Source organism: Centrocercus urophasianus, unplaced genomic scaffold (assembly GCF_019232065.1).
Source record: "Centrocercus urophasianus isolate 14NV4802_14NV808 unplaced genomic scaffold, USGS_Curo_1.0 seq_15, whole genome shotgun sequence".
NCBI lineage: Eukaryota > Metazoa > Chordata > Aves > Galliformes > Phasianidae > Centrocercus > Centrocercus urophasianus.
The window spans coordinates 8,865,882-8,887,084 of NW_024884697.1; the positions used below are offsets into that span (position 1 = coordinate 8,865,882).

Consider the following 21,203-nt stretch of genomic DNA (forward strand, 5'->3'; position numbering starts at 1 on the left):
TTTTTTTAAGATCTTGTTTTCAAGTCCTAAATTACATATGCTTTTCAATCCATTTCTTACATCCATTTTTCAGACATAGTAAGTTGTAATACCTTACTATTTTGTTCAAGGCCATATTTGCTCTAAATAGAAGAGGTAGGTCAATATTCTTCCTCATAGATACTGAAGAAATATATACATATATATTAACTGGCAATCTCCTTATTTTACGTGTGCCATTTTACGTGCAGAGAATTACAAAGCTGTAATAAAACATTGTAATAATTACCATTCTTTCTTCCTTTCTACATTTGCAGACTTTTATTCCCTAATATTATTCCATTCAGAAGCAGAAATATTTTTGTATTAGCTTTCTTTTCTTAAGAGTCTAATTGTGACTTAAACTGGATGTCAGACTATGTAAGGGATTAAAGTAAAACTAGATGGATTATTTATCATAGGATTTATTGGACTGGATTTAAATTTTAATTATCCTAAAGGTATTAGGGTGAATTTTAGTGTTTCTGCACAGCTTTATGGAACAAGACGCAAGAAATTGTTCAAATTAAAGCAGGTGGTTTTACAAGTAATTAAGGGAATATTTTTTAACATTTGAAAACATTAATACTAATTTATCCTCTGAGTGTTCAGCTTCTCAGTATGTCTATGAAAGAGGAAATATGAGATTGTTATTGGTATTTTTATTATTGCACAGTCAGCAGTAAGATTTCTGGTACTTTCCCTTTTGTTCTGTGACTTTCCTAAGTGTTTTGGACTAATCTGTGATTTAAAAATTGTTCTTCAAATTTGATTCTGAAGTTCTAAGAATATGTTTTAAAAGACTGCATATCATTCTGTTTGAAGGAGAAAAGTCAGTAAAATTGAAAACAGATGGACGATCTAGAAATAGTTATGCTTATTCCTGAACCCTAACTACATGAGGGCCATAAAGATGCAGGCATTTGCTTTGCCTTGTGCATTTACAGGACAGTGTCCGTCTCTAAACAGTACCTGCAAACAAATCAAGATATTGCATAACATCAACCAGGAAGGAAATCAGAAATATATTTCTTACAAGGTTTGTTCTGTTCTTGGTTTTGATTTCTTACTTTTGCTAGCAGAACAAAAGAATCCTTGTAAATATCACTGTAATAGCAGGTTAAAGAGCAGGGAAAGAGCTTTAGTTCTTTATTTCATGAAAATTTGGAATTCTAACACTAATTTTATGGAGTCTGGTTTTCTATGAGAGCCATGAAATGGTAGGGTTGCAAAGGAACTTTCACCTTTGGTACTATGTGGAACTGAGGAGAATCTCTAACTAGATGTAAGCAAGTTATCACTACACACTGAATTATCTGCAAGGGTCAGATATTATCGTATAGAATAGAATCAGTGAATAAGTGAAATTGGAAAAGTCCACTAGGATCATCCAGTCCAGCTGTCAACTCATCCTCATTATGCCCACTAACCCATGTCTCTCAGTGTCACATCTCCACGTTTCTTGAGCACTTCCAGGGATGGTGATTCTACTGCTTCCCTGGGCAACCTGTTCCAATGCTTGAACAGACATTCAGAGAAGAAATTTTCCCAATACCCAAGCTGAATCTCTTGCAACTTAAGGCCGTTACCTCTCATACTGTCTCTAGTTACCTGGGAGAAAAGAACCCCCACCTCTCCACAATCTCGTATCAGGCAGTTGTAGAGAGCGATAAGGTCCCCTCCAAGCCCCCTTTTCAGACTAAAAAATATCAGTTCCCTCAGCCTTTTGCTCCAGACCCCTCACAGTTTTGCTTCCCTTCTTTGGACATGATTGTGTACCTCAGTGTCTTTCTTGTAATGAGGGGTCCATAACTGAACACAGTACTTGAGGTGTGACCTCACCAAAGGTGAATACAGAGGGATTATCACTTCCCTGCTCCACGGATCCCTCCACCCCACTAGTCACAGAACTTGGCCAAACCAGCTCATAATCCACTGACATCTGAAAAGACTCAAAATATGAGTGTAAGTTAGTCATAGTGTAAATCTAAATTTCATCTGCAGGTTTTTTGAAAAATGTCATTTTCCCAGACTTTTATCCTATTTGATGAATCTGTGTTTTTCTTCAAATCTCTAGACAGAGTGTTTGTAGAGATCAGAAAAGTTGGATTCTTTGCGATGAAATTTACTAAGCCATTAACACTGCCTAATGTGTAGTGGTTCCCATTGGAATTATTTCATACGAAAGCAAAGTGCTATTGAAATGGACAACATTGTAAAGACAATGACACAGTCTTACATTTGTAAATAATATCAGTGGGATTATGGATGAGAAAGTTTATGAAGATAGAAGAACACTGAGTCACTAAGCAACATTAGTGAGCTGATCTGTACATTTTTTTTCCTTTCATGTCTCTGTTAAATACTGAACCTGTTTGCACTGGATGGGAATTTATGACAGCAAAAGCTACTCTTCACTTTTTCAAACTGTACAAGCAATAATGAAAACAACATATAAAAATGAAAAAAAAAAATCAATGGTAGTACATTCTATCTTAAGCTTGCTGAAAAACTGTGCAGTATTACCTGATGGCAAAGTGGTGCAGAAGTGTATAAAAGCATGAAGATTGCAATTCTTTGTCTGTGAGTTAATAAATAAATAACTAAACTATTTCCTTGAGAACCAGCAACAAAACAATTTGATCTTGCCATCTAGAGGTGGTTAAATTATGAAAAATTGCCCACTAAAGATTCAGCTGATCTATGAATCTAATCTGTGAACTGTACAGTGCTCAATGTAGTGTAGCACTATCTATCTCATTTTCTACATTAAAAGCAGTGAGATGTGACCAATGTCAGTTTTAGTTTATGCATTGTATAGGTAATGTCTGTGGGCAGGATAATGAACTGTGAGACAAGTATACTGTAACAAAGTATCTAATTTGTGTTGGGAAGGTTACTTAATTAACTAGTAAAAACATCATGCATCTGAAGCATGAATTTTTAATAGGTGGTTTAAAATATTTTATTTAGTCCAGTAGAAGTAGATAGGAATGTCGTGTTACCTCTTGTCGAATTAAACAAGTAAATATATAAAAGAATGGGGAAAAAATAACTGTGACAATAAAGAATCATTTTTTATAAGTAGGTACGATTCAATGATTCTATAAACATAATTATGTTTATATGTATTCATAGAGTTAAAAATTAACCTTGTTAAAAATCTGTACATTAAGTGATTTAATGACTGTATAGGGTAAACACAAGAAATAGCAATGGAGTGGGGAACTAAATTGATATCTTGTTTTAAAGTTGGTAGAAAGGCCAAGCTGGATGTGGCTCTGGACAGCCAGGTCTAGTGATTGAATCACAGAAGAATCATAGAATTGTAGGGGTTGGAAGGGACCTCCAGAGATCATCAAGTCCAACCCCTTTGGCAACCCTGCACATAGCAGGGGGGTTGAAACTAGATGGTCATTATGGTCCTTTTCAACCCAGGCCATTCTATAACTCTGTAAAGATTGAATAGGCTTGTATTTAGTGGAAAGCATTCCTTTTTAAAATGAATTCATTAATATATATATATTATCTAGATAAATATGTCCGTATTATTTTTTCCTGGTCAAGTTTCTCCTGAAGAAAATGTTAGGGAAAGAATTGCAGAAGAACTGCTGTAATGGCATAAGGAGGCAGGTGGGAGAAGTATGCGTTTTTCCTTGTCTTCTGAACTGAAACACTGAAACAAATTTTTGTTTAACGGAACATATTCAAAACACTTGTGCTAACGTTCCCTACTAGTACCACTCAGGACTGGGTCTTGAGTGGTTTTAAATGCTGTCTGCCAGTAAATCACACAGCTTTTTAAACAGATCAATTTATTTACAGAATAGTTGTTTTGGACACAGCCATATATAAAGTAAAAAGTAACCAGACACAAATGTGAAACTTAGTGAGCTGAGAATAGAACACATTTTGATGGAAAGTTGGAAAAGTGCATTTTGAGGGAGAGAGGATGAGGCTATGTCAACAACATTTACTTCATATTGGCCTTTAGCTCATCTATGACATACTTCATGTTCGCATCTCAAAAAGGTCACAAATGAGAATGAATGATATAATTATTTATGAAGGAAACAGATCATTTATAAAGGTGAACTGCATTAACTTGTAGCACAAGGTACCTTTTTAAAGCAAGTAATAATTTTCTTTGTCTCGCTGGTTTGAAAAATGATTACTGAAACCATTCTTTCCTGTTTGTATTCATAAAAGAAAAGAGAACTTTGGGGTGAAATTTTTGGTTAGATTCATATACTCCAAAAGTATTGCTTACAGTAAAAAAAAAAAGTCTGTTTTCAGAGAATACATTCAGTTGCCTATTTTAAACAAGCTACTGGACTTGACAAAGGTTAGCTATGATTTTTTTTATTCACAATCACTAGGGCTTGAAAAAAATATGTACATGTAAATGTGTTCATAAAAGTTGCATATGACTATTACTTTCAGTCTAAAAAGTGTAAGAAAAAGTATAAGGTACAGTAGAGCACTTAAATTTATTGGAAATCTATCCCACTGAATATAACTCTGTAGGGTTATTAAATGGCTCAGAAACATTTCAAGAGAAAACAAAAATATATTCCATAGAAAATTCCAGGAGTTTCAAACCACAATAGATATTATACAGAATTGATTTGCTGACTGATTTGGTAATAATTGGTAATCAGTAATATTCTCCTTCATTGCTTTGTATGGATTATATGGTGCTGTGTTTCTGCAGGGCTTCTGTGTTTCACTGTACACTGCAGCAGTTAGACATTCTTTCCCAATTTTTGTTTTTACTCCGGGAGTTAAACCAATCAGTGTGTGCAACAAATACTTAGTATGCTCAGTAATATTTATGCATTCTTTTATCTGCTGGACTTCCTTATGTGTAAATCACCTGCTTGCATGTAAAAATCTTCATATGTCTAGACTAAGGAATTTACAGATCTCTGGATTTCATCCCACACAGTGTGTACTTTTCTAGCTGTTAGCATGTCTTATGTAATTTCCCAGAGATAAAATATCAAATGAATTAAGTTGAATATGGAAATGGGAAATGTTACATGCAACATTTTACTCTGTGATATTTCAAAGAGAATGCATAAAGAATTGCAGGTTTACCTCTGTATTTTAGTACTAATTGCTGCTAGTGAAATTTATGCCCTACTTTAATTAATTTCCTTCTTTTCTTCTTTTACAGAATAATGATATAATCTATTACAATGCAAAAGATGATCAGAATGATGTAAGTAATTTTTTTTCCTTTATTGCCTATAATCTCAGAAAATTAAGGGAATGAAAAGATTAATTGAATGCTAAATAAACATTCAAATATTTTGCAGAAGTAAGAAAACCAGAAACTTAAAAATTTATTTACAGGTTTTCTTAAGAGCCAGAAATTATTTTTTTTTCTTATTCGCAAGACCTGGTTTATTCATGCACTGTTTTGAGTTGCTGATCAGGGAATGTGTAGGTAGAAAAAAATCCTGACAGCAGTATCATTCACTTTTTGATATGTAATATAAATATGATTATAGGATTTGAGAATCAAAATGAGAGGTGTAAATAATTTACTCAGAAGGAGTACTATTTTGTTCTGTATTCTAAGAATTCTTCCACATGAGATGGAAGCAGATAGAAAATGTTATTGAGTAACTGTTTTCATACATTTTGTGATCACTCATATGTGTATAATAAGGTTGTGAGAAATTGAAAATCTGGTCTCAAATTTTAGAGAAAATGTATGGGATTTCAATGCCCAGTTCTACTGAAACTCTCACAGCGAGTGATTTGAAGTTTCTTATCTGGCTTTAAATATTAAAAATCTTAATGTCTTGGGAGAAGGCAAGTTATATTCACCTTTACTTGAGATAATACAACCTCTTGTCTTCAGTATAGATTTAATTTATAAAGCCATGGAAAAGATTTTGTAAGTGTATTAACCAGAATCATAGAATCATAGAATCACCAAGGTTGGAAAAGACCTAAAAGATCACCCTAAAAGATCAGAAGTGCCAGCATGCATCATTTGCATTTTTTAATCAAGTATTCTTTAGAGATTGATGGCATCACTATTGCAGTTGATGCTTCTGTTGTAAGACAATTCAAGAAGATGCATATATCATGCCAAGCAAAACTATCTGATATGCTTATACAGAATTATGAGTACTGGATTTCAAATACCATAAACAAATTAATTGTCTTAAGTTCTGAAATGTGTATGCCTTAAAACTAAGATAGGTTTCTTCTGATTGGATTCACTAGTGTGTCAGGTATAGATGGATTACAAAACTAGGTTTCACTTAGTTTTTGAAGGTAAACATACCATGTAGTACAGCAGTGGTAAATTAGGGTCTGAAATAAAAAGGCCTGCTGCATCTGTTATGATCAAATGGTATTAGGAAGGGTCTTGAGGTGAATTCAGACTGGTTAGGCAAACCAGAAAAGGAAATTTTGCTCCAGAGTTTACTTATGTCTTTGACTTTATTTCAGATAATTTTTTCCTTATGGTGCAAAACAATTTTATTCCACCAGAACTCTTATTTTTATTTCTGTGTGAGGGTTTTGTTTTGTTTTTTCCTTTTAAACTCTTGGGGTGAAAGTTGCAATAATAATTACTGTTAAGTTAAAAATAGCTCCTTGTTAGCCAGGGCCAACCTGTTAATCAACAAGTAACACTTGTTTATTGTAGCATTTATGCCTTTTTGGCAATCTGATCAGATCTTTTTCTGGCTGAATTGAAGACAATTTCCCCATGAGTTCTAATTGAATACCTTAGCCACTGCTCCTACTTGTTGGTGTCTCACTCCAAATTATAGGAGGGAGAAGAGGTTTTCTGATATCTGTATACCAGGCGTGAGATTAAGAAACAACAGTTCAAATATTGGTCCGACCAATTTATTATAAATCCAAATCAGGGAGACAGGGAAGGGAAGGACGGCGACTGTTATGAATTAGGGTGATGGGGAAGGGAGAGAGGGCAGTAGAAAAGATAGGAAATAAGAATTGCGTAAAGTGGGGATAGTCATCACCAGGATCCAGCAGCGGTTCTGTTGCATGTTATTCTGACAGTCTGAGGCAAAAGCGCAGGGGGAGAGCAGCAGCAGCACGGCCAGCCTTGGGCAGCAAGGAGGTAGCAGGAAGAAGCCGCAGGGTAAGTCTGGGAAAAAGCAGCAGGACTCAGGTAGCAGGCCCAGGAGAGTCCATCAGCATGCAGGCATTCTAATGGCAAACGCCTTTGTTCTTTTTCAGCATGCAAGTAGAGTGCAGAGCAAGTCTAGGAGAGAGAGATGCATGTTGTGAGGTTTCTCATGTCAGAAACCCCTCTTTGTAAATAATCTGTTTCCAGAAAACCCAATCTCATGGTTGTAGGTCCCATTTTTATCCTTCTCTGCCAGTGTGGCATTCCTGGGCGCTTGGGTAAGAGTCATGTGCAGCAACCCCATGAGATGGCCATCTCCCTCGAGATTGCTGCTGGCCTTGTCCATCTATGTCCCTCGGACAAAGGATTTCTTAACCTTTGGCCAGGACTTGCATGGACTTGTTCATCTGTGTCCCCAGCAAGCTTTGAGGCAATGGTGTAAAAGAATAATCTCTTACAGTTGGTTCAGCCTTTCTGCTATGGCCTGTATTTGTTCATCCTAGTAAAACGTATTGTAAATTCTTTTTCCTGTTGTTTAATAAAGCTAAACATTTCATAATGATGCTAAAAATTATTAAACTTAAGCTCTAATAAAAGCAGTAATCCTTGATAAGCTCTGATGACAATAAGAAAATAAAATGTCCCACTCATACAGCTGAAAATTGACAGATGGTTGGGCGTTTATGGGCAAAGAAGATGTTCATAAAGATTAATTTCATTTTAGGAAGACAACCTTGTAGGCAACAAAGAAACTGGTGTACATCACATAAAATAATGTCTTTGCTCTAGATTGCCCTTTTAGAGTAGCACACTTCTCAGCCAAATGAGGGAAGAAAGAAGATAGGTCTCATACAGCTAATGGTACCTTCATACTGGGGTCTCTAACAGTTTAGTTTTGGGCTGAACTTTTGATCGGGTGAATAAATAGCAGTGTGTTGGGGCTCTGGAGGCACTCATTAGCCTTACTAGTCATCCAACACGTGCATTACCTTATGTGTAGACTGTCTTAAAACAAATAAGGTATTTTAGTTATGGAAACCTTGGCAATGAGTGTATATGAAACAGATGACACAACTTAGCACCTTTTTCATAGGCAGAGATTTTAAATGAGTCTTTTTCCAAAACACTGACTAATAAACTGTATCTGCTGTCCATTTTTTGTCTCATAAGAAATTTGTACTTTCTGTTCTTTTATGCCATAGACCTTTATTTAATCATACTACCTGACAGCTTTTTCTAAAAGTAGAAGTAAGAATAATTAGTATCAGTAATTTATTCATTAAAATTAGGTATCTAAGATTAACCTAGTCACTGTGTATAGCTATTTGGTTTATTCTGTGCTAAGTGTTTGACACAGGTCAGCTGAATGACTTTCAGGTATATATTTCTCTCTTCAGATCTTTTAAATCATAACTTTTAGATGTTTAAAAATTAGAAGAAATTAATCTCACAGATCTTGTTTTCCTGTCTTAAATCCACTAATCCTTTAAAATTGTAGCTTTACAAGAGGAAAAATCCTCTATTTTAAGTCAGTGTATTATTTTCTAGTGTATATTAATATTCTTCACTGTATTTTATTTTCCTTCTTCCTGTTCTTGTACCACATTCAGAAAATCCTTCTCTTTCACTTTCTATCTGTAGTATAGATGAGTCTTTTAGAATCTAATGTCAGTGTTCACTTGGACTTTAAGGAAAAATAAGTGTATTCTTTAGCTTTAGTCTCCCAAATAAAATAATTAATTTGTAACCTCTTAGTCCATCAGTCGGTAATATAACTTTTGGACCCTTATATTACAGCAGTAATTAGATTCTAGTTGCTCATTTCCCCCACAGTGCTGTAATATGTGAGCACTTCATGATAATTAATGGTTTTATCTTCACAACAAGGTAGGAGGTATTACATTCTCATTTTTCGTATCACGTAGGAAGATAATGGCAAAATTTGTAATTTAATACAGGTCTCTCAGGGTTTCATTCACTGTCCTGTTCCCTAGAACTCTTTCCATTTGATATACCGTCTGTGTAATGTACTTTCATTTGCAGGTGTCAACTACTTTTGTCGAATCACTCTGTACACATGATGCAGGGTGTTTATTGGACCCACATTAGTATTCCCTTTCCCAAAGGTTTTAATATTGCTTTGCCTGTTTTTTTATTCATTTTCTCTTCTTGTCATTTGTTCTCCACCCTTTTTGCAGTTATCTTTGCTTCACTATGCACTTCTTTTCTCATTTTTGTAATGGTCTTCATTTCATGTCTAGTGATTTTGTGTTTTCTTAATAGAACCTTGCCAAATCAATTTTTTCTGTTCTCATTGGTTCAGGTAATCCTTCTATTCACTGTGTATTAAATTGTTCAGTTACTTAATTTCATTCTTCCTTGATTCTTCCCCTATCATTTCTCTGATCTTCTCTTTGTGTCTTGTTCCTTTACTACCTTAGTGCATTTTCTTCTTGTATTTTTATGTATTCCTTCCTGTAAGAGATATAACAGCCTAAGGAAAAGCAGATTGTGTTTTTGTCATAATTTAACTGAAATGTCTAAGCAATACAAATAAACAAATAATTCTTTAACATTAAAGCAGCCATGCTTCGCTGGAAGTTTACAGCACAAAGGTCTTACTCATTAGACTTTAATTGGGAGCTGGCATTTTTGTCTCCTGGCAAGAGTTGTGTCCCCACTTAACACCATTGATTTACTAGTGATTTTTTTAATACAATCTGATGTTAGTATTGCAGTCATGATTAACAGCAGTACTCCATGTGGTGTTATTGTTCATGTATTAATGAGTGGTAGTAGCACTTTTTGGTTTTATGTTAAGTAATTAACATAAAAGATCTGGAATTACAGTTGCTTTTGGGAGTAAGTATCTGCAGAAAATGTGAATTGACCCTGTGATTAGGGCCAATGTGTGGATTCTGGATCAATCCTGAGTATACCTATGGCTGTTTAAAATATAAAAATCTTTTTTTATTATTATTACTTTATGGAACATTCAGGGAGAAATCTTGTAAGAACATTTCTGAATTTGCCACAAGGTTTAGACTGCATTTCTAAATTAGTGATTCCTTGCTGTTTTGGAACAATATCATAGAATCATAGAATATCTTGGATTGAAAGGGACTCATAAGTTGAACTCATCAAGTACAATTCCTGGCTCCTCAAAGAACCACCCAAAAATCAGACCGTATGTCTGAGTGTGTTGTGCAGACACTTTCTGAACTCCAACCAGCCCAGTGCCAGCTTGGTGGAGAACCTTTTCCTGACACCCAACCTGAAATACTCCAACGCAGTTCTATGTCATTCCCTCAAGTCCTGTTGCTGTCACCAGAGAGAGATCAGTACTTATCCCTCCACTCCCCCTTTTGAGGAAGCTGTAGGCTATCTGAAATACTAGCTCCTCTTGAAAATAAAATTGCAGCATAAATGCTGATCTTTGTAAGGTGATAATAATGGTAAAGATGAAAAAAAAAAAAATTCTACTTCTTTCTAGGTATTATTTTAGAGTACTCTAATCCATGTTGTTAAACATGGGCAACCTGTAACCCATTTTCTTTATATGTGTTATATGTCCTCATTTTAAAACAGAGAGATATTGGGACCAATCACACCATTAGCTCCAGAAAATGCTCTTCTTAAATTTACAAAATAGAGTCATTTTTACCCCAAACTTTTTTTTTCTTTTTTCTTTTTTTTTTCCCCAAGTCATATTTATGGTCAATGTAAATATCAGGCAGAAGTAAGCAAATAAGAGAATGATTATCTAACTGGTAATTTTTCTAGATTTTCACTAGCAGATACATTGATCATTTATAGGCATACTGACAGTGCCATTGGATAACTGCTGAGTCTTTGCTTAGAGACTTATACAAGCATGCTTCTTCTCTACTAATTTATGGTATCTAATATTGCAAAGTAGACTTCGAAGTTATGATGAACTTAGTAAAAATGAGTCAGACAGTGAGACAGCCAGGTTTAGTTGAAACCAAATCTGAACATGCTCTGGATTTGATATCTGGTGCTTTATAGTTTTATGGTATTAGTGACCAGGAGTAAATTTAAATTTGGATTTATTTAGACTAGGTGTAATGCATATTTTGTAGTTCAATTTCATGTTGACATGATTTCTACGTCTTTTAGAAAAGTATATATATCAGTATTTTTGTTGTGTACTTCCCTCTTCCATATCTGAAATCTGTTATTACCATTTTAACAGTGTGATTTAGATGCCATACTTTGGAAAATGAACATTTGAGCTGACAGTGAGTGCATGGCTGACAGCAGCAGTACCGAAACTTTTAGAATCATAGAATCATAGAATCACAAGGTTGGAAACGACCTGTAAGGTCATCTAGTCCAACTAGATCTTCTCATTACCATTGCTACCACAAACTAAACCATACCTTGTAGCTCCTCATCCAGGTGCCTCTTGAACACTGCCAGCAGCAGCAGGACAGCAGTTCCACCACTTCCCATGGCAGGCCATTCCAATGCCTGACCACTCTCTGAGAGAAGTTTTTCCTCATGTCTCACATAAGCCTCCTCTGGTACAACTTGCGGACATTTCCCTGGGTCCTACTATTTGCCTGGGAGAAGAGGCCAAACTCCTCCTCATCACAACCTCCCTTCAGGAAGTTGTAAAGTGCACTGAGGTCTCCCCTGAGCCTCCTCTTCTCCAGACTGAACAATCCCAGCTCCCTCAGCCACTCCTCATAAGACTTGTGCTCCAGACCCCTCACCAGTTTCCTTGCCCTTCTCTGGACACGTTCCAGGGCCTCAATGTCTTTCCTGTAGTGAGGGGCCCAAAACTGAGCACAGTACTCGAGGTGCGGCCTCACCAGTGCTGAGTACAGGGTGTTGATCACCTCCCTGCTCCTGCTGGCCACACCATTTCTAATGCAGAGCAGGATGCCGTTGGCCCTCTTGGCCACCTGGGCACACTGTCAGCTCATGTTCAGCCGAACATCAACCAACACCCCCAGGTCCTTCTCTTCTTCACACTCATCCAACCACTCATCCCCAAGCCTGTAGCGCTGCATGGTGTTATTGTGGCCAAAGTGCAGGACCTGACACTTGGCCTTGTTGAACCTCATCTCATTCACCTCATCCCAGTGATCCAGGTTGTCTAAATCCCTCTGACGGGCCTCCCTACCCTCAGGCAGATCAACTCCCAACTTGGTGTCATCTGCAAACTTACTGAGGGTACACTCAATCCCCACATCTAGGTCATCAATAAAGATATTAAACAAGATGGGCCCCAGTACCGACCCCTGGAGGACACCACTTGTAACAGGTTGCCAGCTGGACTTAGCTCCATTCATCACTGCCCGTTGGGCACGGCCCTCTAGCCAGTTCCTTATCCAAAGGAGTGTATACCTGTCCAGGCCACAGGCAGCCAGGTTCCCCAGAAGAAGCCTGTGAGAGACTATGTCAAAGGCTTTGTTGAAGTCTAGGTAGACTACATCAACAGCCCTTCCCTCATCTACCAGTCTGGTCACCAAGTCATAGATGAGGTTGATCAAGCATGACCTGCCTTTCATGAACCCATGCTGGCTGGGTCTGATCCCCTGGACACCATGCACGTGCTGTGTGATCTCACCCAAGATGATTTGCTCCATGACTTTCCGCAGTACTGAGGTCAGGCTGACAGGCCTGTAGCTCCCCGGATCCTCCTTACGGCCCTTCTTGAAGATAGGAGTCACTCAGCAAGCCTCCAATCCTCTGGGACCTCACCAGTTAACCAGGAGTGCTGATAGATGCCAGAGAGCGGCTCAGCAATCACCCCCACCACCTCCCTCAGCACCCAAGGGTGTAGGCTGTTCGGTCCCATGGACTTGTGACAGTCCATATGGAGAAGGAGCTCTCTCTCTAACTGTCTCCACCTGAATTGCTGGGGGTATATTTTGAGTAGCATCCCAGACTTCCAGATCAGGGCATAAAATGCCCAGAGAATAACTTGTCTGGCTATTAAAGGCAGATGTAAAGAAGGTGTTGAGGACCTCAGTCTTCTCCTTATCCTCAGTGGCCACATTTCCTGCTGCATCAAGTTTAGGATGAAAATTCTCCTTGGTTCTTCTCTTATCATTGATATATTTGTAAGAGGATTTTTTATTCTCTTTTACTGCAGTGGCCAATCTGAGTTCAAGCTGGGGTTTTGCCTTCCTAATTTCCTCCCTGCATACCTTAGCTACTTCCTTGTAATCTTCCCAAGTAGCCTGTCCCTTCTTCCAGAGGACATAGACATCTTTTTCTTCCGGAGTCTCAACAGTAGTTCCTGGCTCATACACACCTGTCGTTCGTCTTCCCCTACGTCTCGCCTTACGGCACTCAGGGACAGCCTGTTCTTGTGCCTTTAAGATTTCCATCTTGAGGAGCGTCCAGCCTTCCTGAACCCCTTTACCCTTAAGAAGCGACTCCCAAGGGACCCGTGCTACAAGCGTCCTGAGCAGTTCAAAGTCTGCCCTCTGGAAGTTCAAGAAAGTAGTTTTGCTGGTCACTCTTTTGACATCTCCGAGAATGGAGAATTCTACAGTTCCATGGTCACTCTGCCCAAGACAGTCCCCAACCTTCACTTCGTCCACCAGTCCTTCTCTGTTAGCGAAGACCAGGTCTAGCAGGGCACCACCCTTGGTAGGCTCTCCTACCAGTTGCATAAAGAAGCTATCTTCCACACAGTCTAGAAATCTCCTGGACTGTTTCCTCTGTGCTGTATTATATTTCCAATATATATCAAGGAAGTTGAAATCTCACATGAGAACAAGTGACTTCTGCAGCTGCTAATAGAATGCTTTGTCTAACTCTTCATCCTGATTAGGCAGTCTATAACAGACTCCCACCAAGATGTTGCCCCTAAGGCATTCCCCCTGATCCTTACCCATAGACACTCAACTATGTCATTTCCAACCCCAAATTCTTCAACATCAAAACAGTCTTTAATATAAAGGGCCACACCACCACCCTTCTTTCCTCATCTACACCTTCTGAAGAGCTTGTAGCCATTTATCACAGCACTCCCATGAGTGGTCCCACCATGTTTTAGTAATAGCAACAAGGTCATAAGTAGCCTGACTCACAATCGCTTCCAACTCTTCCTGCTTGTTGCTCATTCTGCGTGCATTGGTGTAGATGCACTTCAGTTTAGTCATCTGACTCACTCCCAGCTTAAGCATCATTCCCCTAGGCTCATCTCTTGTGAGACCTGGTTTGTCTCCTTCTCCCTTCACAGTTAATTTTAAGCTCTTTCAATAAGCCCCGCTAGCTCCTGCAATAGGATTTGTTGCCCCCTTTGAGTTAGGTGGGTTCCACGGACAGACAACAGGCCAGGGGCCGAGTAAACTACTCCATGATCATATAACCCAAAATTTCTGGCTCAACACTAGCCAATTATTCTTGGCTTGTGCTTTCTGATCCTACTCAGTGTCCCTTACTGCCCCTAAAGGTATAGAGCAGAAGATCACTTGAGCTCCTGCTCCTTGAACTAAACGCCCTAAGCCCCTGAAATCTTTTTTCATAGTTCATAGGCTTGTCTGAGCAATTTCATCAATGCCCACCTGAACTACGAGTAATGGAAAATAATCAGATGACCTAACCAGCTTAGGGAGTTTCCTGGTTATGTCCCTGATAACCAGTGCCTCAGGAAGGCAGCATACTTCCCGACAGCCCTGTTCCTTTGAGAAGGGAGTCACCCACCACTACCACCCTTCTTTCTTTCCTGTCAGAGGCAGTCTCAAGGTGCGGGGGTGACTGCCTCGCTGTAGGCTCCCTCCTAGGCAGATCTTCCATCACCTCTCCACTCACCTCCCATTCGATTTCCAGCAACTGGAACCTGTTGCTTAGAGGGAGCTGCAGAAGTGGTCAAAGCAGGCAGGGGGCCTCCCGTGACACCTCATAGGGACTCTCTTCCAGCCCTCCTCATCAGTCAGGTCTGTCCGACTGACAGGACAGGGGGTCCACCACCTTTCTGGGGGTATTTTCCTGGAACCCTTCCCTCTAGTAAGCCAGCGAGTCATTCCACCAGTCAGTCTCCCACTCCCACTCCCTGATGGTGTTAAGTCTCTGCACCTCATCCTTGAGCTCCACCACCAGGCAGAGCAGCTCGTCCACGTGCTCACACCTCACACAGGTGGAGTCCTTGCCACTCTCCCCGGGCAGCAGCAGGCTCAGGTACTCCCTGTAGCCAGAGACCTGAACAGCAACATTTCTGGGCAGGCCTTCTGTCTGGGTTGCCATGGTCTTCTTAGAATAAGCCTGCTGTCTGGTGGAGATCATGTTTTGTCCGTGGTCTCAGAGACTGCCAAGGAAAGCCGGTCTCCTGAGCAAGGAGGGACAAAGCTTTACAGTTCTCACCAATTGTCCCTCCTCCCACATGCTCAGATGTGGCACCCTATGGGAAGTGTGGGCTGTGCTCTCACCAAACCTCCCCTTTCTCAGTGAGTAGAAACAATGGTTATACACCTGGCGTGTTCATCTTGAAGCTGTTTTATTTTTATTTTATTTTAATTTTTATTTTAGGAATGTGGGCTTTTTTTTACTAAGTGTCATTGTGAGACCTCAGGTCTTTCTATTTCCAGCTATTCCAAGAAAGCTTGAGTCCAACTCATAGGAAAAGGCTCCACAGGGAGCAAATGTTCTTTTTTTTTTTTTTTTTTTTTTTCTCTCCGGTGCGGGGGGGCCGCCCCCCGAAGTATTCTGTTTTAAAACTGTGTCAGGTTTATATTCTTTTCTTCCAATTTGCACAACTCTACTCTTCTCCCAAATGAATATATTTTCAAGGCTGCAAATAAAAATGCATGATAATGAAATGACTGCCCCAAAGCTACCTCCTACCTGTGAAACAGAGTTATGAAATAAAAAGGACAAGAGTGATAACTGTAGTTGTCAATGTCCTAAAGAGATGAGTATGTTCCTAATGTGGAGAGTCCTACCTCGAAGGCAAATTTGCACAAAAGAGCAGATCTTGAATTCTCCTTATGGAGGCTAAATTTATGTCACATCAAATATCAAAATTCAGCCCTAAAGTGAGTGATTCATCAGTTTAATGGAAAATTGCTTCCTTGAGGACATTTCCTACTAATATCAGATGCATGAGTTATAACAATTGCAGTGAATGTGGTGTGATCATTGTTGATAAATAAAAGCAGCTTCAACATCTGACATCTGAGTTTTTAGAGAATTAGAAATAGCTATTTCTAGTGAGTTCTTTATTGGCCAATTCCACGTAACAGTGCTGTGTGAGTGTTTTGACATGCCATTTTGAAATGGGCTGAATAGAAAGGGTCATGTCACTTTGATTGGGCTGAATCTGGGATTTAGCTTCAGAAAAACCCATTTGGCAGGTGCTGCCTGTGCGTAGGCTTCTTCAGTTATTTTTTTTTTCTTGTGACTGCCAGTCTTTTAGAGTTTTAAAGCTTGTATGTAAAAAGGTGTCTTATAGATAATCTTGCAGATCATCTTTGTCATGTGTATAGCAGGTGATTTTACATGAATTCCACAAATTACAGTTGTCCGGACTTTAAAACTTTTGAACTTGCTTTCAGCTGACCTATTAAAATTTTATTTTCCTTTACTTTTCTCATGATTTCTTGCAATATTTTAAAGCTGACATGTTTCTTCTTCCTTTTTTTTTTTTTTTTTTTTTTTTTTTTTTTTTTTTTTTTTTTTTTTCTTTTTTGTTGTTCCATTTACTTTTTTGATGTGCTTCTCCTATTGGATAGAATACCTTTCTAAAATTCCTCTCTGCCTCTGTTCATGTTATCTTTTGATGTATTACATTTTTAAGTTTTTACCACACTAACACTGTTTCAAAACAGTGCTATGGCAGTTAACTCAAATTATTAAACTGTCTGTAGCCTGCAAGGAAACTTAATTGTTCATATGTAACTCAGAGGTGAGTGTGTGGCTTTGTGTTTTATTTAATGTTTATTATCTGACTAAATACAGCTGTCATTTAATTAGTAAAAACCTGTTCTTATTTTATATTATCATGTATTGGTGAGTGATGTTTTTATAGTGTTTTTGGCTTCATTAGTGTTATCTTGCAGAATCACAGAAGAACATGAGATGAGGAGGACTTCTGGGGGTCATGTAGTCCAATCTCTTTCCCAGAGCAGGGCTTTACAGTTGTTAATGTTGTTATTGACACAAAGGACTGCCAAATTAAGAAGAAAGAGCAACCAATTAGTATGCTGCAAGATTTACAAAGTCTGGACTTTAACCAGACTTTAACTACAGAGATAAGAATGTGCTATGAAACAGGATCAGTCAGTGACCTAGCAAAGCATGGCAAAGACAACTGCATCAGATGAAAAAATGCAATTAATTAAATGCTCACATTCAGTGGTATTACAACTAATTCCTGATGAAGCATTAAGATGATTTAACATATTTTATTCTTGAGGGATATTATCTTTAATCAGATATGGAAATAGTAAAAGATCAGCAGTGTAATTTATTTCAATAAAAGTAGAGTACCCTGTAATTTGAGTGTTGTATGAAAAATCTAAATTATCCAGAGTGCATTTTGGTCTTGGAATTGCAGATGGTGGCTAAATATCCTGCAGGACCTTTATAAGCAACTTATACATGTTTGTTTCCTTTTACTTTTATTATTACTGTAAGTACTCTAGTAGGATCTAAATACAGGGATTTGAAGGAGGCCAGAAATTGTAAAAGATTTTTTTTTAAGTAATTCATTAGATCTTTTCTCATTGGCTCATAATATTTAAATCAGTTAAGATATGCTTTAATTATAACATGACGACATATTCATCATGGTGTCTAATGACATAATCTTATTCAGTCAAGGAACTGTAAAAGTCATTGCTGAAGTAGACACTTGCTTCCAATACCTTAGGGGCTGGCAGGAAAAACACTCATAGTGACCATCCTGGTCTTAAACTCCTCTTTTTTCCCAAGCCGTCACCCTGTATAGAAAAGAACCAGGTGATCTTGAGAGGTTGGTGTGAGAGCATACATAGAGACCTCTGAACTCAAGATGAAGGTGTGCTATTCAAGAGGGATATGGAGATGTGCTTCTTTAACACTGACATCAAAAGGAAGGCTAAAGAAACTTCTAAGTAGGTGGTGACTAATGATTTAGCAAGGAAGATAGGGATTTTCCATGCATTCTTTGCATCACTCTGCTGGGTACCTGAGCCTGGTAGCAGAGTTGTGAGTAAGAAGATGTTCCCATAATAGAAGAATAAAACTTTAGGAAGCACTTACAGAAGTCAGATGTGCACAAGTCCATGGAACTAATGAACGATGCTGGTGTTATTGTAAGGCAGCTCTCCTTCATCCTTAAAACCCATTGAGAACTGGAAGAGGTTCCTGATGATTTATTTTTATGTGCTTAGCTATTTAAAATGTGTATTTCATTTTGCCTGCCTTTGTAGCTAAGGAAAATATTGGAGATGGAATATGTGGATTTTTACATGTTGATGTCACTACCATAGTCTCTATTTAGCTTTGAGGTGAAGGTCAGCTGTAATCTGTAACAAAGAGAAAAAAACAAAACTTTCAATTATGTTTTGATTATCAAATAAGAAATCAATGTTTCAACACATAATTCCAACTCACTAAAATATTATGTCAGTTTTAGAAGAGAAAATGTGATTGCATAGGTCTCTTCAAGATTATATCTGTGTAGGGAACCTGCTTTGGCAGGGGGGTTGGACTCGATGATCTCTGGAGTTCCCTTCCAACCCCTACAATTCTGTAATTCTGTAATTGCTAAAATATTTATCTGACTTAAAATTTTCAGTCCTTCATCCCAATACCTGTTCTATCTTCAGGTTTCTGTTCCTGATCTGTTCAGCTAATGAACCAGTGCTTTCCAACTGAAAGAAAATAAAATAGTATAAAGTCCAGTCATCTTCCTATTGTTATGATGATGATAAAAAAAATAACTCAGTGCTGTGAAAAGACATCAGGATACTTTTAATTGCAGTGAAATGGGAGTTAAGCTGTGTCTGAGTTTTACAAGCTGTTTTGTTTCATTCTCATTTAATGGTAGTTTGCTTTCCAGTGGTACTTCTTGGCATAAAGCTTCCAGTTACTATGTGAACATAACTTAGTTTAAGTTCACAAAGCCTTTGAAAGAGCAGTTGCATTATTTCAAGTATGTTTTGGTTTATGAGACTATAGTATAAATATCCCCCTAAATGGCAAGTAACCTCTAGATATTTTATATCGTGCCATAAGTAATTTAGGCAAGATCACAAAAAACACCCACAGAAGAATCCACTTTACTCAGATCTTACCAGTGACATCAATTTCCGTCTATTCTGATAGTGCAGACACATGAAAAAATATTAATTGGAAAAAAAAATAGCCATAAACTGGCACAAATGTGAACTGAAGAAGAAATTGATTTTATCTTCCTCACGAGGGACAGAGAAATGAGTCTGGAGATTCATTGCAGGGAAAGCATTAAGATATTTTGCTGACTGTCAGTGGTAGGTAACAATGTAATTCAATAAGTGAAGACCAGGTTTAAATAGATAGAAAATTAATCTTCAGCCACCATCTCATGCGGGATTTTTCTGTGCCAGTATTGATTGTGTTTCAGTTCCTGACTCGAGAGACAAATTGGTTGGAGTTGAATTTTAATTACATTCATACACTAGATTATATTCCTTGAAAATAGGTGTTTCACTGTTTTCCTGAAAGCAAAGTTTAGGAGGTTATTAAGAATTTAACAACCACTGCAGCAATCCAGTCAAACTTTTGATAGAAATACCAAACTTAAATAATTAATAACACTGGGGTTTTCCTTTTTTATCTTTCCTTTTCTTCTCTCTCTTTCTTTTTTTTTTTTTTTCCTCCCCTGATAGAGATGTAGCTTACTTGTAATTCATGTAGTTGCCAACTGAAAACTAAGTAGATTTCTGTAAAAGAATCCACTACAAACCATTGGATATATAAGGTCTTGCATTAGGGCTGCTGGTCAAGAAGCGGTGTATTGAGGGCAGTACCAGTTTGTCTGTAATGCTTCCGATGCTAGCCTGTTGTGTCCAGCTTTGTGATCCCCAGTTCAAAAAAGGCAGGGATCTCCTAGAAAGGGTTCAATGGAGGACCACAAAGATGACAAAGGGCCTGGAGCATCTCCTGTATGAGGAAAGGTTGAGTAAGCTTGGTCTGTTCAGCCTGGGGAAAGGAAGACTGAGGGAGATCTGATTAATGTTTGTAAATATCTGACTGGAAGTATGTGGCAAATGGATAAGGCCAGGCTCTTCTTGGTGGTGTGTAGCAAAAGGACAAGGAGCAATGACCTTAAACTTTAATGTAAGTTTCATGTAATCATGAGGAAGAACTTCTTTACAGGAAGGGTGACAGAGCATTGGAGCAGGTTGCCCAGAGAGGTTGTGGAGTCTCCTTCTATGGAGATCTTCAGTATCAGTCTGCACATCTACCTGTGAGACCTATTGTAGGGTTCCCGTCTTTGCAGTGGGTTTGGACTTGATGATCTCTAGAGATCCCTTCCAATCCCTTCAATTCCGTGATTCTGTGTACCATTACAAGTGTGGAAAATAGACTTGTATTTGAATATTTAAGATGTTCTGGTGGATTACGTAAAATCTGTTTCATTGATGTTCAGTCAAATGTTGGTACTAGACTCAAAGTTTCTTCCATAGAACATGAGTTATGGGAGAGACTGAAGGCTCAGTTTTATTCTGTTACTCAGAATGGCACTGAGCACTGATAAAAGTTAATGTTCAAAGGCTTTAGGAATTCTAAAAATGCATGTCAAAATCTTTATGCAGAACCCTGTAGTACAGATCTGATGGTTTACCCACTTTCTATCTTACTGTACCACGCTCTCAAGTGTCTATTATTGAAAATTTGTTGGAAAAAATCTTATGACATCCACTCATTGTGATATTTTCACAATGGCTTCAGTGTTTTTTTTTGTTTTGTTTTGTTTTTCCTGAAATGTTCTGTGAAAGCAACAGGAGACTTTAGTTGTTGGTACTCATTTCAGAAAGTGTTTTCATTTTTTTAATCAAATGATTTGCAGACAGGAAAGGAATTCTTTTCGTACATAAGATCAATTGTTGAGACTGTA

At 38.0% G+C, this 21,203-nt stretch overlaps 1 protein-coding gene across 3 annotated transcripts in view; it reads left to right on the forward strand.

Moving 5' to 3' along the window:
- The window catches only part of CACNA2D1 (calcium voltage-gated channel auxiliary subunit alpha2delta 1), a 355,647-nt gene that overhangs the window by 195,065 nt on the left and 139,379 nt on the right, over positions 1–21,203 (forward strand). For all 3 annotated transcript variants that reach the window (XM_042816159.1, XM_042816158.1, XM_042816157.1), the window contains exon 5: positions 5,198–5,242. In XM_042816159.1, the coding sequence (XP_042672093.1) occupies positions 5,198–5,242 (45 nt within the window). The remainder of the gene's footprint in view (positions 1–5,197; positions 5,243–21,203) is intronic.